This window comes from Geotrypetes seraphini, chromosome 4, assembly GCF_902459505.1.
Source record: "Geotrypetes seraphini chromosome 4, aGeoSer1.1, whole genome shotgun sequence".
Classification (NCBI taxonomy): Eukaryota; Metazoa; Chordata; class Amphibia; order Gymnophiona; family Dermophiidae; genus Geotrypetes; species Geotrypetes seraphini.
Genome location: NC_047087.1, coordinates 276,232,551 through 276,249,410, shown reverse-complemented (window position 1 = coordinate 276,249,410; position 16,860 = coordinate 276,232,551). Strand labels below are relative to the sequence as shown.

General features: G+C 44.3%; 1 protein-coding gene across 2 annotated transcripts in view; it reads left to right on the top strand.

The window, feature by feature from the left end:
* The window catches only part of DOCK1 (dedicator of cytokinesis 1), a 926,077-nt gene that overhangs the window by 326,397 nt on the left and 582,820 nt on the right, over nt 1-16,860 (top strand). For both annotated transcript variants that reach the window (XM_033940914.1, XM_033940915.1), the window contains exon 26: nt 12,080-12,207. In XM_033940914.1, the coding sequence (XP_033796805.1) occupies nt 12,080-12,207 (128 nt within the window). The remainder of the gene's footprint in view (nt 1-12,079; nt 12,208-16,860) is intronic.

The following is a 16,860-nucleotide window of genomic DNA, read 5'->3' as shown; positions in this document are numbered from 1 at the left end:
TTGGCCTTATGGGAACTATCTAATCTAATCTAATCTTTGGTTATATACCGGGTCATCTCCCAGTGGAACTCGACTCGGTTCACATATAATTAAGACTAGCCGAAAATATAAGAGAAGGAAGAACTAATTAAAAACTAAAGTACATAAGAAAAATAACTATAATATTATCATTTCGTTAAGGCTATAGTTAAACCATTTAAAAATTGCGAGAACAACAAAGTTTTCAGGAATTTATGAAATAATTGCAGCTGGCCTAAAAGCCTAATGGAGTCAGGAAGTTCATTCCAGATCATTAAACAAACTTGAAAACAAAAGATCGACTGAGCTTCCCACAGAAATGGATATAGTTGTACTACAACAGCAGAGCACTGTTCAAGCTGCTATAGGTGGTTTGAAATAAAGCCTCTCAGATACAAAGAGCCTCCAAGAGGTTCAACGAACAGAAGCTAATGCTATTAAAGATAGTTCTGTTATGCATCGTAGGCTGGAGTCACAGAAAATTTGATTAGGATAAAAAAAATTAGGGACATAAATTTTCCACAATTACCAGCAGTATCAGTTTTAGCTATGTATAAAAAAAATTTTGCAACCATATTGAAGGTGCCTAGTGAGTCTGTTCCGTCAGTTTCTAGAGCATATTTCCCTCAGGCGAAGGAGAAAAGATGCTGTGCAGGCATCATCTCTGGAAATAGACAGTTGGGGGCCTGATTCTGTATAGTGCATCTAATGTTCGGCATCGTTTGGACGTCCCTTTAGGCGCGATTCTACAAAAGAATCGTGCTCAGCGTGAGTTAGACGTCCTTTAGAGAATGGCATTTTAGGCAGAAGTTAGACATCCAGAGGAACGTCTATAACGTTGTCATGTTTCATTATTATGATGTTATTAGAATGGCAATTTTATGTTGTTTTTCATTTAAAAATTTTTCAATCTTTCAATCTTTTTTTTTTTTTTTTTATTTCTCTTTTGTCACAGGTAGTGAGTGGGATTCAAACCAGCAATGTCAAGGTAGAAGGCTGATACACTGATGATTTCTTTGATTCTAAACTTGCACATGGCACTTTATTATTTATTTTTTCATATATAAAAAAAGGCACTTTTACATTTAAAAGGTTCACGGGGTGACAGAAGGTGATGTTTGTAGGTAAAACCTTGTAGGGCGCTTTCTGCGCTCATACGCTGAGGATATACCCAGGTAAATTCCTTATATAAAAGTTTTTTAGGAAGTTCCCATGAACTGATTAGTCACCCTGTGTAAACCATATTAAATCTAACAATACAATTTCTTCCTTTTGAATGGTATGTGTGCATGTGCAAAGATAGAATACAAAGGACTAGGAGCAGGTCTTTGGGATTGATTTGGTCTAACCAGTGTGCCACAGAGTGAGCTAGCAAGCTGCATAGCAATTATAAAACTAAGTCTTATAGGCATTGTAAATCAGGTCTACTTTTGAGTATGGTTTGGGTGATCGATAGACGTGAGTTAGGTGGACGGGACTTAGGCGGACTTTGGATGTCTCCAATGTATTTCGCTAAATAGGTTAATAGGCAGTGGCATACCTAGGGTATGTGGCACCCGGGGCCCATCATTTTTTGACACCCCCCCATCTATATGAAAAATATGATTTTTAGTAACAATCCACATATCGCACAACAAGAGTGTACCTAGGAAAAGGCAGCATCTGAAACACTGCAGTGAGCACTAGAACACCAACACATACATTGTAAAACTAAACAAGCCAGATCCCGCACAGTCAATTGATCCTGTAGTCAATGCCAACTGAAAATTATGTTCTTTTCATACACACAGAACAGAGATACACCCTCGCCCAATATGGAATAATCACAAACTAAAAATAGAAATATGTAGACAAAAGTTAAACTGAACCGCCAAGAAACCAGACCCTGGATACAATGCAACACCACAAAAACAGTAACACATGTCCTCTAATACAGTGCAAAATATAAAGATAGTAGATGTAAATTTGAAAAAACTGATACATAACAATCACCACTTTACAAATTAACAAATAAAAATAAAACAAATAATGAGAAATTAAAAAAATACCATTTTATTGGTCTAATCCCCGTAAACTCGGTCCCCATCCCTGCAAACCACCTGATTCCATCCACACAAGCCTTGAATTGTTTATATTAAAGTATAAAAAGAAACAATATTCTGTACAATTGTCAATTTATAAATCAGCGTCTTCTCCCCACTCTCTTCCCCATTTCCCTTCAGCATCCTCAGCCCACTCTCTCTCCACTTTCCTTCAGCGCATGCACATAAAAACAAGCAAGTAATTTTATATCATTTTCATTCTATTCATTCATAGAAATTAAAGTCTAGATCAGGGGTGTCCAATGTCGGTCCTCGAGGGCCGCAATCCAGTCGGGTTTTCAGGATTTCCCCAATTAATATGCATTGAAAGCAGTGCATGCAAATAGATCTCATGCATATTCATTGGGGAAATCCTCAAAACCCGACTGGATTGCGGACCTCGAGGACCGACATTGGACACCCCTGGTCTAGATAATACCAGTCACATAACAAAACATTATTTTACAAAAATAATTCCCTGCACAGTCAAGCCTGCAAGGATTACTAGATGTCTTTCAGCAGCTCCCCTCCCTCCCTCCCCCTTACCTTTGTGGCCAAGTCAAAATGATCTACCAACAATAAAATTTTAAAAACACAAAGCATGCTGTACGCAGAGAAAATGTTAATTATCATTTATATTCCACGGGTTTTCAAAGAGGTCAAGGCAGATGACTTTATGCAATGTCACTTCAGTAACAACTATACAAAAATAGACAAATATTCCCCCTCCCTTTTTACTAAACCGCGATAGCGTTTTTTAGCGCAGGGAGCTGTGCTGAATGCCCCACGCTGCTCTCGACGCTCATAGGCTCCCTGCGCTAAAAAACGCTATTGCGGTTTAGTAAAAGGGGGCCATAGTGCAAAATATAGACAGCAGATATAAATTCTCAAAACGGACACATTTTGATCACTAAGTTGAAAATAAAATCATTTTTCCTACCTTTTTGTCTGGTGATTTCATGAGTCTCTGGTCCTTCTTCTTTCTTCTCCTGGCCCCCCCTCTTTCTTTCTCTCTCCCCCTGGCTCCCCTCTTTATTTCTGCCTTTCTTTCTCTCTCACCTGGCCCCCCTCTTTATTTCTCTCTCCCCCTGGTCCCCCTCTTTCTTTCTGCCTTTCTTTCTCTCTCCCCCTGACCCCCTCTTTATTTCTGCCTTTCTTTTTCTCTCCCCCTGGCCCCCTCTTTATTTCTGTCTTTCTTTCTCTCTCCCCCTGGCCTCCCTCTTTATTTTTGCCTTTCTTTCTCTCTCCCCCTAACCCCTACAAAGCCATGGTGCCAATTTCTCCACTTCCACGATTCTTTCCCTACCCTCACCCCCAAGCCAGCAGCCGATTTCTCCCTGCTCCTTCCCCCATGTCCTGATGTCCTGAACTTCATCGGGCAGCAGCAGCATTCACAATTCATTGCTGTTGCCCGCTTCAGGCCTTCTTCTCTGTCGGGTCCTGTCTTCATGAAAACAGGAAGTAGGCAGGACCCGGCAGAGAGGAAGGCCTGAAGCCAGCAACAGCAGCGAATTGTAAAAGCTGCTGCTGCCCGAAGAAGGTAATGGAGCACCGAGGCAGACCGCTTCTCCCCTCTCCCAGCCGAACCCCCGCTGACCCTCCTATCTCCCCCCCAGTGAATCTTTCTGACCCTCCCAGCGAAAGCAGCAAACCTCCTTCCAGTAGTGTCGGCTGCTTCTCGGCTTTCTCCTCCCACTGCCGCGTCACTGATTACGTCATCAGTGATGCGGCAGAGGGAGGAGAAAGCAGAGAAGCAGCCGACGCTACTGGACAGAGGTTTCCTGCTTTCGCTGGGAGGGTCAGAAAGGTTCACTTGGGGAGAGAGATAGGAGGGTCAGCGGGGGTTCGGCTGGGAGGGGGGAAGCGGTCTGCCTCGGTACTCCAAGGCCTGGCGCCATTACTTTTTTCGGTAATGGCGCCGATGCTGCTTTCGCTGGGAGGGTGAGAGCACGATAGGGACCGGGCCAGCTGTTCACCCCCCCTAAGGCTGCACCCGGGGCGGACCGCCCCCCCTTGGTACGCTACTGTTAATAGGGTTTTTATTTTTGCCTTATTAAGCTCAAAATACATTTAATAATGCACCACATAAACAGGGCACATGAATACAAAGATATTGCATGCAAAACATTGCTGTTTTCCCACAAAGCCCGCCTAAGTCCCGTCCACCTAACTCATATCTATCTGCCGCCCAAGTCCCGCTCAAAAGTAGACCTTCTTTCCATTCGCCTACAATGTAGGCATTAGGTGGACGCACTTGGGCGTATGTAAATCATTCAACAGACATCCACATCGAAGCCTCTCCTACGCCACACCCACGCCTAGTTCCATAGGCGCAGCTTTTTCCGATGGGTGTCCATGAAATTGTGGACGCGTCTCGGAACTGACGTCCACATTCTTTGGACTTTAAGTTCCAATTATCGCTCGTTAAGATTCTTAAATTGCTTGTTAACCACTTTATTTGGACATCTAAGGCCTGCCTAACTGTAGGCGGGGCTTAAGTGTCCTTTACAGAATTTACCCCTTTGGGTTTAATTAAATTTCTTCAGAGATTAAATTCTGACCCTGTGGTGGCCACTCATTTGATAACCTGTATTGGATCTGGATAGGGACCGATGTCTCAAAATGGTTTTCCGGAGTGAAAGACTCTACCTTTATAAATTATAAAATTTAGCTTTTTCCAGATGTATTCAAGTACAAGCAGAAAATGAGGTGGCAATGTTTATTACTTAAAACCTGCAGTGCTGAAATTAGGGTTTTAATTCTTTTTGTGTTATTCCTGTAAATGTTTAGTTAAATAACAGGGTGTTCACTACATTTTTTTTTTTTAATGAACCACATCATTTGTCTACTTTTGTGGCCTCTAAATCTCTGGAGTCTGTTAGTTGCAGTCCTTCCTGTTGACACTGACTAGTTTACTTGTAAGTTAGGTCGCTATTAACTGCATTTAAATTTATACAGCTGCTACCATAAGTACTAATGTTGCTTCTTTGCTTGTTTCTTTATATCATTGTCCCACAAACTTTTTCGGCTGGCGGCACACTAAATGCAGTGCCCCGGCCGTAAGGCACCCGGAATTTGATGCAATCTCGTCATGCACATGCATGACTTCATCACGTCAACATCCGCGTATGCGTGGAGGCCCGTCTTGTCATGACCCCAACGTTACATGGATCTGGGAGGTGCAGGGAGGAGAGATGCCAGCTAGGAGGAGAGTCGTCCATGCCGGCTGGGGAACAGAGAGTGGGGAGAAGATGCTGGAAGGGAAAAAAACAGAGATGGGTGAGAGGAGGGAAGAATATGGGTGCCAGACCAATTTGGAAGGGGGAGAAAGGGAGAGGCACAGTAACAGAGCAAATGGAAGACGCAGAGGGAAGAGAGACAGTGGATTGAAGGAATTGAATTAGAAGATGAGGAAAGCAGAAACCAGACAACAAAGGTAGAAAAAAATTCTATTTCTTTTTCTTTTTTTTGCTTCAGGATAAAGTAGTATATTAGTTGTGTTGATAAAAATTTATAAACAAAGCCCTGCCAGCTGAACATCTCTTTCTAAGTTCAGCAGCCAGAACTTTGATTTATAAGGAAGGAATAAGCTAAATATTGCAGTACTGAGGCTTGTATGGATGCTGCGGGGGCAGTGAAGGGAATGGCGGTGATAGAGCGGTGAAGGGGACGGTGCAGTGACAAGGATATATTTTTTTCCCCGTGCCATTCTCTAGTGCTTACGTCAAAAGCTTCCCTCTGACTCAGCTTCCTGTTTCCGCTTTTGACTGAGTACCGCGTTGCCGATCTGAAGTTGCCGAGGTAGAAGGAGGTCCGTTGCCAATCTTAAGTGTCATCGCGGGGAGAGGGGGGGAGGCGTTGCCGATCTTGTTGCCAAAATCAGAAAGGTGAGGAAGGAAGAAAGATGGGCCTGTGGTGGATGGAGAGATTGAGAGAAGGGGGCAGATGATGGAAGTGGGGAGCAAGGGGAGAGAGAAGAGGACAGATGATGGAAGTGGGGGGGAAAGAGAGAAAAGGGGCAGATGATGGAAGTGGGGGGAAAGAGAGAGAAGGGGCAGATGATGGAAGTGGGGGAAAGAGAGAGAAGGGTCAGATGATGGAAGTGGAGAGAAGGGGAGGGCGAAGTGACAGATTATTACGTCATCAGTGATGCGGCAGATGGAGGAGAAAGCAGAGAAGCAGCCGACGCTACTGGACAGAGGTTTCCTGCTTTCGCTGGGAGGGTCAGAAAGGTTCACTTGGAGGGGGAGAGATAGGAGGGTCAGCGGGGGTTCGGCTGGGAGGGGGGAAGCGGTCTGCCTCGGTGCTCCAAGGCCTGGCGCCATTACTTTTTTCGGTAATGGCGCCGATGCTGCTTTCGCTGGGAGGGTGAGAGCACGATAGGGACCGGGCCAGCTGTTCACCCCCCCTAAAGCTGCACCCGGGGCGGACCGCCCCCCCTTGGTACGCTACTGTTAATAGGGTTTTTATTTTTGCCTTATTAAGCTCAAAATACATTTAATAATGCACCACATAAACAGGGCACATGAATACAAAGATATTGCATGCAAAACATTGCTGTTTTCCCACAAAGCCCGCCTAAGTCCCGTCCACCTAACTCATATCTATCTGCCGCCCAAGTCCCGCTCAAAAGTAGACCTTCTTTCCATTCGCCTACAATGTAGGCATTAGGTGGACGCACTTGGGCGTATGTAAATCATTCAACAGACATCCACATCGAAGCCTCTCCTACGCCACACCCACGCCTAGTTCCATAGGCGCAGCTTTTTCCGATGGGTGTCCATGAAATTCTGGACGCGTCTCGGAACTGACGTCCACATTCTTTGGACTTTAAGTTCCAATTATTGCTCGTTAAGATTCTTAAATTGCTTGTTAACCACTTTATTTGGACATCTAAGGCCTGCCTAACTGTAGGCGGGGCTTAAGTGTCCTTTACAGAATTTACCCCTTTGGGTTTAATTAAATTTCTTCAGAGATTAAATTCTGACCCTGTGGTGGCCACTCATTTGATAACCTGTATTGGATCTGGATAGGGACCGATGTCTCAAAATGGTTTTCCGGAGTGAAAGACTCTACCTTTATAAATTATAAAATTTAGCTTTTTCCAGATGTATTCAAGTACAAGCAGAAAATGAGGTGGCAATGTTTATTACTTAAAACCTGCAGTGCTGAAATTAGGGTTTTAATTCTTTTTGTGTTATTCCTGTAAATGTTTAGTTAAATAACAGGGTGTTCACTACATTTTTTTTTTTTTAATGAACCACATCATTTGTCTACTTTTGTGGCCTCTAAATCTCTGGAGTCTGTTAGTTGCAGTCCTTCCTGTTGACACTGACTAGTTTACTTGTAAGTTAGGTCGCTATTAACTGCATTTAAATTTATACAGCTGTTACCATAAGTACTAATGTTGCTTCTTTGCTTGTTTCTTTATATCATTGTCCCACAAACTTTTTCGGCTGGCGGCACACTAAATGCAGTGCCCCGGCCGTAAGGCACCCGGAATTTGATGCAATCTCGTCATGCACATGCATGACTTCATCACGTCAACATCCGCGTATGCGTGGAGGCCCGTCTTGTCATGACCCCAACGTTACATGGATCTGGGAGGTGCAGGGAGGAGAGATGCCAGCTAGGAGGAGAGTCGTCCATGCCGGCTGGGGAACAGAGAGTGGGGAGAAGATGCTGGAAGGGAAAAAAACAGAGATGGGTGAGAGGAGGGAAGAATATGGGTGCCAGACCAATTTGGAAGGGGGAGAAAGGGAGAGGCACAGTAACAGAGCAAATGGAAGACGCAGAGGGAAGAGAGACAGTGGATTGAAGGAATTGAATTAGAAGATGAGGAAAGCAGAAACCAGACAACAAAGGTAGAAAAAAATTCTATTTCTTTTTCTTTTTTTTTTGCTTCAGGATAAAGTAGTATATTAGTTGTGTTGATAAAAATTTATAAACAAAGCCCTGCCAGCTGAACATCTCTTTCTAAGTTCAGCAGCCAGAACTTTGATTTATAAGGAAGGAATAAGCTAAATATTGCAGTACTGAGGCTTGTATGGATGCTGCGGGGGCAGTGAAGGGAATGGCGGTGATAGAGCGGTGAAGGGGACGGTGCAGTGACAAGGATATATTTTTTTCCCCGTGCCATTCTCTAGTGCTTACGTCAAAAGCTTCCCTCTGACTCAGCTTCCTGTTTCCGCTTTTGACTGAGTACCGCGTTGCCGATCTGAAGTTGCCGAGGTAGAAGGAGGTCCTTTGCCAATCTTAAGTGTCATCGCGGGGAGAGGGGGGGAGGCGTTGCCGATCTTGTTGCCAAAATCAGAAAGGTGAGGAAGGAAGAAAGATGGGCCTGTGATGGATGGAGAGATTGAGAGAAGGGGGCAGATGATGGAAGTGGGGAGCAAGGGGAGAGAGAAGAGGACAGATGATGGAAGTGGGGATAAGGGGATGGCGAAGTGACAGATGATGGAAGTGGGGGGGAAAGAGAGAAAAGGGGCAGATGATGGAAGTGGGGGGAAAGAGAGAGAAGGGGCAGATGATGGAAGTGGGGGAAAGAGAGAAGGGTCAGATGATGGAAGTGGGGAGAAGGGGCAGATGATGGAAGTGGAGAGAAGGGGAGGGTGAAGTGACAGATGATTGAAGTGGGGGGAAAGAGAGAAAAGGGGCAGATGATGGAAATGGGCGGGAAACAGAGAGAAGGGGCAGATGATGGAAGTGGGGGGGAAAGAGAGAGAAGGGTCAGATGATGGAATTGGGGATAAGGAGGAGAGAGAAGAGGGCAGATGATGGAAGTGGGGAGAAGGGGCAGATGATGGAAGTGGAGAGAAGGGGAGGGCGAAGTGACATATGATGGAAGTGGGGGGAAGAGAGAAAAGGGGCAGATGATGGAAGTGGGGGGAAAGAAAGAGAAGGGGCAGATGATGGAAGTGGGGTGAAAGATAGAGAAGAGTCAGATGATGGAAGTGGAGAGAAGGGGAGAGAGAAGAGGGCAGATGATGGAAGTGGGGAGAAGGGGAAGATGATGGAAGTGGGGAGAGAGAAGAGGTCAGATGATGGAAGTGGGAAGAAGGGAGAGCAAATGCTGAATGGAAAGAGAACACATACTGGATGGAAGGAGGGATAAAGAAAAAGGACATATGCTGGATGGGGGAAGAAGAAAGAGTTAGTGAGATAGTGGAGGGGTGAAGCAAAGGGGTGGCATGCTGTGGGTAGACATAGTGAAAAGAGGGAAACTGAGGACTGCATAGTAAGAAAGAATTTAATTTAGACGGAGACAGAAAATAAAGAAGGAAGACCAGAGAAGGGAAGAGAGAGGAGAGAGAGAGAGAGATGCCAGAGAACGGAGAAGGAGACAGAGATATCAGATCTGAGCGAAGGAAATGAGAAGAGAGAGATGCTAAAAACCACAGGGGGGAGGGAAAGAGAGATGAAAGGAGAAAGATGCCAGACCAAGAGGGAACAGAAGGAAGATGATAGATGCCAGACCAAAGGGGGGGGGGTCTAGAGATGTCAGCGGAAGACAGACAGTTTTTGGATGGGGCAGACAGAGGATGGAACGGGCAGATGCTGGATTGAAGAGACAGGGCAGACGCTGGAAGGAAAAGAGTGAAAAGAAGATAAAAGCAGAAACCAGAGATAACAAAAGGTAGAAAAAAATCATTTTATTTCTATTTTATCATTAGAATATATCAGATTTGAAATATATATCCTGCTAGAGACATAACTGGGGACTGCAAAGCCCAGGCAGTGCTTCTTTAGCTTCTAGCTGGCTTAGGGCTCTATCGGACCAGGTGCCAGTTGCCCTAGTTGCACTCCCCTATCACTATTCCTGACATGTGTGACTGCAGTATTCTGTTAGCATGATATTTCTGTGTTGCATTCTATAAAAATTTGGTTTGTTCAGTTTTCTTGATAGTAGAGGGGATATATGTGAAGGGGAGGGGAGACAGGGGTTTTGTTGGTCCTTGCTCTGTATATTTATATTTATAAAATGACAATTGTACAGAATATTGTTTCTTTTTATACCTTAATAAAATATGTTCAATATAAAATCATAACTGAGACTTGTGCGGATGGGATCAGATGGTTTGCGGGGACTGAACTTGCGGAGACGGGGCGGTAATGTGTTTTTTAAATTTCAGTCTTAGTAGTTTGCCGATCCACAAAATAATTCTTTTATTTATGCCGGACCACGGGTGTAAAAAGGTTGAAAAACACTGCTCTAGAGCAGAGTCGGCAGCTGTGCTGAGGTGCAGGAAGGTCCCCCGATGACTCGTCTGCTGGCTTTTCTCCAGAAGAAGTAAGTTATGTCGGAGGGGGTGGACCAGCAGACGCAGTCATCGCCGCAACTCCCTGCGTCTGCCGGGTCACCCGCCTCTGACGTAACTTACTTCTTCCGGAGCAAAGCCTGGAGTCATTGTGGGTCCTTCCAGCACGTGGCTGCCGACTCTGATCCAGAGCTAGTACGTCAGAGTGGGGTGAATCGGCAACTACAATCATTGCGAGAAAGGAGCAGGACTGCTGGAATGGTGCAGGGAGAGAAAGGGGGCAGGGTGGTATGGAAGGGTAGTGCTGATGGAATTGATGTACAGGGAAAGGGGAGAGAGACATAAGGGGGAAGGATACTGGATGGAATTGGATCGGAGGGATAGAAAGGGGGCAGATGCTGATTGAAGAGGGGTGGATGGAGAGAGAAAGGGCAGGCATTGGATGGTAGTGTGGCGGGTAGAGGGGGAGCCTATGCTGGATGGAAGTGCAGATGGGAGAGATAAGGGAGCAAATGCAGGAAGGAAATGGGAGGAGAGAAAGATGGGAGCAGACAATGTAAGTAGACAGAGAGAGGAGAAGGTACTAGATGGAAGGGGTAGAGAAAGAAGGCACATGATGGAAGGAGGGGATAAATAAAAGGAGGGCACATGATGGGGGAAAAGGATTGAGTTAGGGAAATACTGGAGGGGATGAGGGAAAGAGATGGCGAGCTGTAGGTAGACAGTAAAAAAGGAAATTGATGAGAGGGTAGTAAGAACGTAATCTAGATGGATGCAGAAAATAAATTGAAATGGAAAATGAGGGATGAAAGGGATTGCAGAAGAGAGGTGTGGGAGAGGGAAGGAGAGGAGAGAGATGCCAGACCAATGGGGATGAAAGGAGAGATGGAAGGGGGAGGCATATAGTTTCTGGAAGGGGCATAGAAGGAGAGAAGATGACATATAGAGGCAGAGAGATGGCAGACAGTGGATGGAAGGAAGAGAATAACAAGAGGATGAGGAAAGCAGAAACCAGAGAAGACAAAGAGCAAAAATTTTCTATTTATGTATTGCTTTAGGAGACATGTGTCACTGTTTCTGGGGTATTGCATTGTATGCAGAGTCCAGCTTTTTGCTGGTTCAATTTAACCTTTGTCTATGTATTTCTATTTTATCCCCCCTTTTACAAAATTGTGGAGCGTTTTTTAGCGCCAGCCGTGGTGGTAGCAGCTCTGATGCTTAGAATTCCATGAGCATCAGAGCTGTTACCACCGTGGCTAAAATCCACACTACAGTTTTGTAAAAGGGGGAGGGATTAGTTTGTTATGACATTCCATACTAGGCGAAGGTATTTTCTGTGTTCTGTGTGTTCGAAAGACATGGTTTTCTGTTAGGATTGACGGTGTAGGATTGATCCGTACTAGTCTGGCTTGTTTAGTTTTACAATGGGTGTATTGCTGTTGTATTACTCACTGCATATGTAAGATGCTGCGTTTTCCTAGGTACTCATGTGTAACGTGTAGCTTGTTACTAAAAATCATATTTTTCGTACAGATGGGGGGGGGTGCAAAAAAATGATGGGCCCCGAGTGTCACATATGCTAGGTACGCCACTGCTTTGCATGCTAAACATCATTTCTGTAGCAAGTTTTGTATACTTGTGATTGTAAGTACACATTAAAATAAATAAAAAATGTTTTGAGAAGTATCCACGATACAATCTGACCCAGTGTTTTGTATGCAGACTGCAGGGAGATCCTCCTGCCCATGATGACTGATCAGCTGAAGTATCACTTGGAAAAGCAGGAAGAACTGGAGGCCTGCTGCCAATTGCTAAGCAACATTCTGGAAGTGCTTTACAGGAAAGATGTGGTTAGTGATTTTATTCTTTCCTTCTCTTTATTTTTTAAAATTCATATCCTGATTGCTCAACAGTTTCTTTACAAGGAATAATATGCAGGATAGCAAGTTTTCTAAAAAAATTTTTCCTTAAGTAATAATTCTAAATTCTAGAATAAAACATGTCTATACTTGACTTAGATAATTCTCAAATGAAATATTCTAGAAAACATCATATGTGAATAAATGCTGTATAAACAAAGAGATCATTTAAGATAAAACTGTCTTGATTTAAATTTCATGGAAAAAATGCACTTGGCTTAGTCTGAGCTACGTACAGTGGATGAGTGATGGCTGAAATTGACTTTCCTACATATGAATTTGTCCATGGGGCTCATTTTCAAAACAGAAAGATGTCCAAGAAACGGCAGAAACTGGCACTTGGACGTTTCAGTCGCCAAAACGTCCACGTGCTGATTTTTGAAACAGACATTTTATACATCTTGCAGGTCATTTTTCCTCCAGTACATCTAAATCTTAAGGGGGGGGGGGTGTTAGAGTTGTGGTTTGGCCAGGGTTAGGGTGACCTTGGCATGTGGACATCAGGGCATCATTTAGACATTCAGAGTTTGACCTGTTTTAAAAGGGCATAAGTGCTAAAAAGGTATGTTTATGTTTATTAAAATAACATAGTAACATAGTAGATGACGGCAGATAAAGACCCGAATGGTCCATCCAGTCTGCCCAACCTGATTCAATTTATATTATTTTTTTAATTTTTCTTCTTAGCTATTTCTGGGCAAGAATCCAAAGCTTTACCCGGTACTGTGCTTGGGTTCCAACTGCCAAAATCTCTGTTAAGACTTACTCCAGCCCATCTACACCCTCCCAGCCATTGAAGCCCTCCCCTGCCCATCCTCCACCAAACGGCCATACACAGACACAGACCGTGCAAGTCTGCCCAGTAACTGGCCTTAGTTCAATATTTAATATTATTTTCTGATTCTAAATCTTCTGTGTTCATCCCACGCTTCTTTGAACTCAGTCACAGTTTTACTCTCCACCACCTCTCTCGGGAGCGCATTCCAGGCATCCACTACCCTCTCCGTAAAGTAGAATTTCCTAACATTGCCCCTGAATCTACCACCCCTCAACCTCAAATTATGTCCTCTGGTTTTACCATTTTCCTTTCTCTGGAAAAGATTTTGTTCTACGTTAATACCCTTCAAGTATTTGAACGTCTGAATCATATCTCCCCTGTCTCTCCTTTCCTCTAGGGTATACATATTCAGGGCTTCCAGTCTCTCCTCATACGTCTTCTGGCGCAAGCCTCCTATCATTTTCGTCGCCCTCCTCTGGACCGCCTCAAGTCTTCTTACGTCTTTCGCCAGATACGGTCTCCAAAACTGAACATAATACTCCAAGTGGGGCCTCACCAATGACCTGTACAGGGGCATCAACACCTTCTTCCTTCTACTGACTACGCCTCTCTTTATACAGCCCAGCATCCTTCTGGCATCAGCCACTGCCTTGTCACACTGTTTTGCAAATTTGATGCAAACGCTAATAATATAGTTTCAAAGCGAATTACAAATATAAAAAGGGATAATAAGAACATTTCACACATATATTAACAAAAAAATAGACTTGCAGAAAACAATGGGGAAAGGGAGTGGAACTCCAAAATTTTTGAGAAAGGTAACATTGAAGGCTCAAACAATGTGGAAGGGATATTTTGAGAAAGATAACATTGAAGAGTCAGATGACCACTGTGTGCATGACTGTGTGACCACCCCACACACACACACATACATTCCCCCAGTGGTCACTGACCCCCCTCCCCCTCCCCCCCCAAGATTTGAAAGAAACACTACATACCAGTCTCTATGCCTGCCTTAGTTATTATGGAAAATCCCAGTAGAGCAGCAAGCAGGTGTCTGAAGTAGCCTGGTGATCAATGTAGTGAACCATAGCGAGAGAGATTCAGACCCATATCCTGCTACATTTATGGCGGAATGTGTGTGGCCACAAAAACTCACCTAAAACCTATGATACTGCCATATAGGTGGTAGACAGGTAGGTTTGGGGGGAATTTTGGAGAGCTCACCATAAACTAATGAGGTTATGGTGAAATGTGTACCTAGCACTAGTGCTACTTGATTCAGGAAAAAAAAATTGATTCAATTCAGCCTATTGAATCAATTTTTTGATTCAGTTTCATTTTCCTGCCCAATTGGGTGTTTTATTCAAACATCCTGATGGGTTTATTTTATAGCGTCTTCACCCACTCTGCCCCCTTTGCCCTTTCCCACCCACACTGGCGCTGTGGTATAAACAAAATAATCCTAGCGGTCTAATACCAGCTCTGGCAGGATACACATTACACATTTCAAATATGACACATTGTAATCACAAAACAGAAAATAAAATTATTTTTTCTACCTTTTGTTGTCTGGTCATTATTCAAATCATTTTGGTCTCGGGCTCTGCAACAAACGTCTTCTGATAACTCGCATGACAGGGTCTCTTGCCAATTTGTCATTTTCTTCTTTCTCCGTGCTAATCATCCATCTTCCATTTCTGTCCTCCCCTTCCCTCCCCCAGAGGTCTGGCATCTTTCTTTTTTTTATCTCTATTCCCATAGCTGCAGTGATGGACCCCACCATCTCCAGATCCACCATCTCTGCTTTTCTTCACTACCCTTTCATCCAGTATCTCTCCCTCCTTCCCCACCAGCTCTCTCGGGTCTCTTGCCCATTTGTCATTTCCTTCTTTCTCCATGCTAACCATCCATCTTCCATCTCTGTCCTCCCCTTCCCTCCCCCAGAGGTCTGGCATCTTTCCTTTTTTCGTCTCTATTCCCATAGCTGCAGCAATCAACCCCACCATCCCCAAATCCACCATCTCTGCTTTTCTCCACTACCCTTTCATCCAGTATCTCTCCCTCCTTTCCACTAGCTCTCCCTTTCTCTTTCTAACTACTCTCCTATCCAGTATCTCTACCCCCTCTAAACCATCCCTTGTGTCCAACTTCTCTCCTTCTGTTCCTTCCCTCCCTAAATCCCAATGTCCATCTCTCTCCGTCTCTCCTGTTTTTAGATCCATTATTTCTTCTATCCCTCCCCCATCTCCCCTCTCCATGATCTTCCCCAAGTCCATCTCCCCACTCCACCATCCAACTTCCCCCCCCCTCAATCAAGTTCATCTCTCCCATCTATCTTCTTTCCATCTCTCCTCCAGTCCACCAACTCCCCCAAGCCCATCTCTCCTCTCCATGATCTCCCCCAAGTACCTCTCCCCATCCACCATCCATCTTCCTCCCTTCTACTAAGATCATCTCTCCCATCCATCTTCTCCCCATCTCTTCTTCTACACTCCACCAACTCCACCAACTCCCCCAAGTCCATCTCCCCTCTCCCCCCATCTACCTTTATTTTGACGTTACAACATGTTGCCGGTGGCGGTAGTGATATAGCGATCCACTCCTTGCGTCTTCTCTCCACTGCGGCCTGCCTGCAGTGAAAACTTACTGTGTCTTCTTGGACAACCGAATGGAGAGAAGACGTCCGGAGTAGCGGCAGGGTAGTGAATCGTATTCGCTACTGCCACTTTTGTCTGGCTGGGGAGGAGAGAGCCTTGCTGCCGCCGATATGCACACAGAAACCCGTTCAAGCTTTCCATCTGCCACCGGAGTCCTTGCTCTGATGTAACTTCTGTTTTTCACAAAACCGGAAGTTACATTGGAAGCAAGGACTCCGGTGGCAGAGGGAAAACCAGAATGGGTATCTAACAAGGAGCCAACGAATCTGTAAGTTTGATTTTTTTTTTGCCAAAACATATCGATTTGAATCGATTCACCCAAAATGAATCAGTGAATCGATTCGAATCGCAAATCAGACAACACTACCTGGTACCCTGTATGAGAAATTCACAGCAGTTCCCCCTAAGGTGCCCTACTGTTTTGTTGTCATGTTTGTGTGGCCAGTCCATTAAATGCTGGCCTCTCCTAAAACCAAATAGGCTTGTTTTAGACTTTTTGCATTTGGATGTTTTGATTTTCAAAACTGGCCAAAAAGATAGACGTTTTAAGAGCCAGAATGTCTATAGCACAAGGGTAGGCAATTCCTGATCCTCGTGAGCCCCAGGCAGGTCAGGTTTTCAGGATATCCACAATAAATATGCATGAAATAGATTTGCATTTCAAGGAGGCAGTGCATGCAAATCCATCTCATATATATTCATTGTGGATATCCTGAAAACCTGACCTGCCTGGGGCTCTCGAGGACCGGAATTGCCTACCCCTAGTCTAGATAAATCATTTTATTAAAAAAAAAAAAAGGATAAGACAACTTGTGGTTTTGAAAATGATCATTTTCCCAACCCAACTTTTGGGCTTCCTTGAGGAAACTTCCAAAGTCATATTTAGATGTCCTATTGAAAATGGCCCTCCATGTGTAGTAAGTTTTAATTTGTGCACTGCTTTACAAATGTGACATCAAGCTGAGTTAGGGCTTTAACAAAGCGCATGATAATAATAAAGTGCCCAAAGTGTGAAGTGCAAAATTGCATCGTTCCAGAATTCAAAAAACACAATAAAGTGCAGGCAGGAAATCACATTTATCCAATTAACTGTAACTGCCATCTACAAGGACTTATCTCTGAGACCGCCAACATCCATCTGATAGG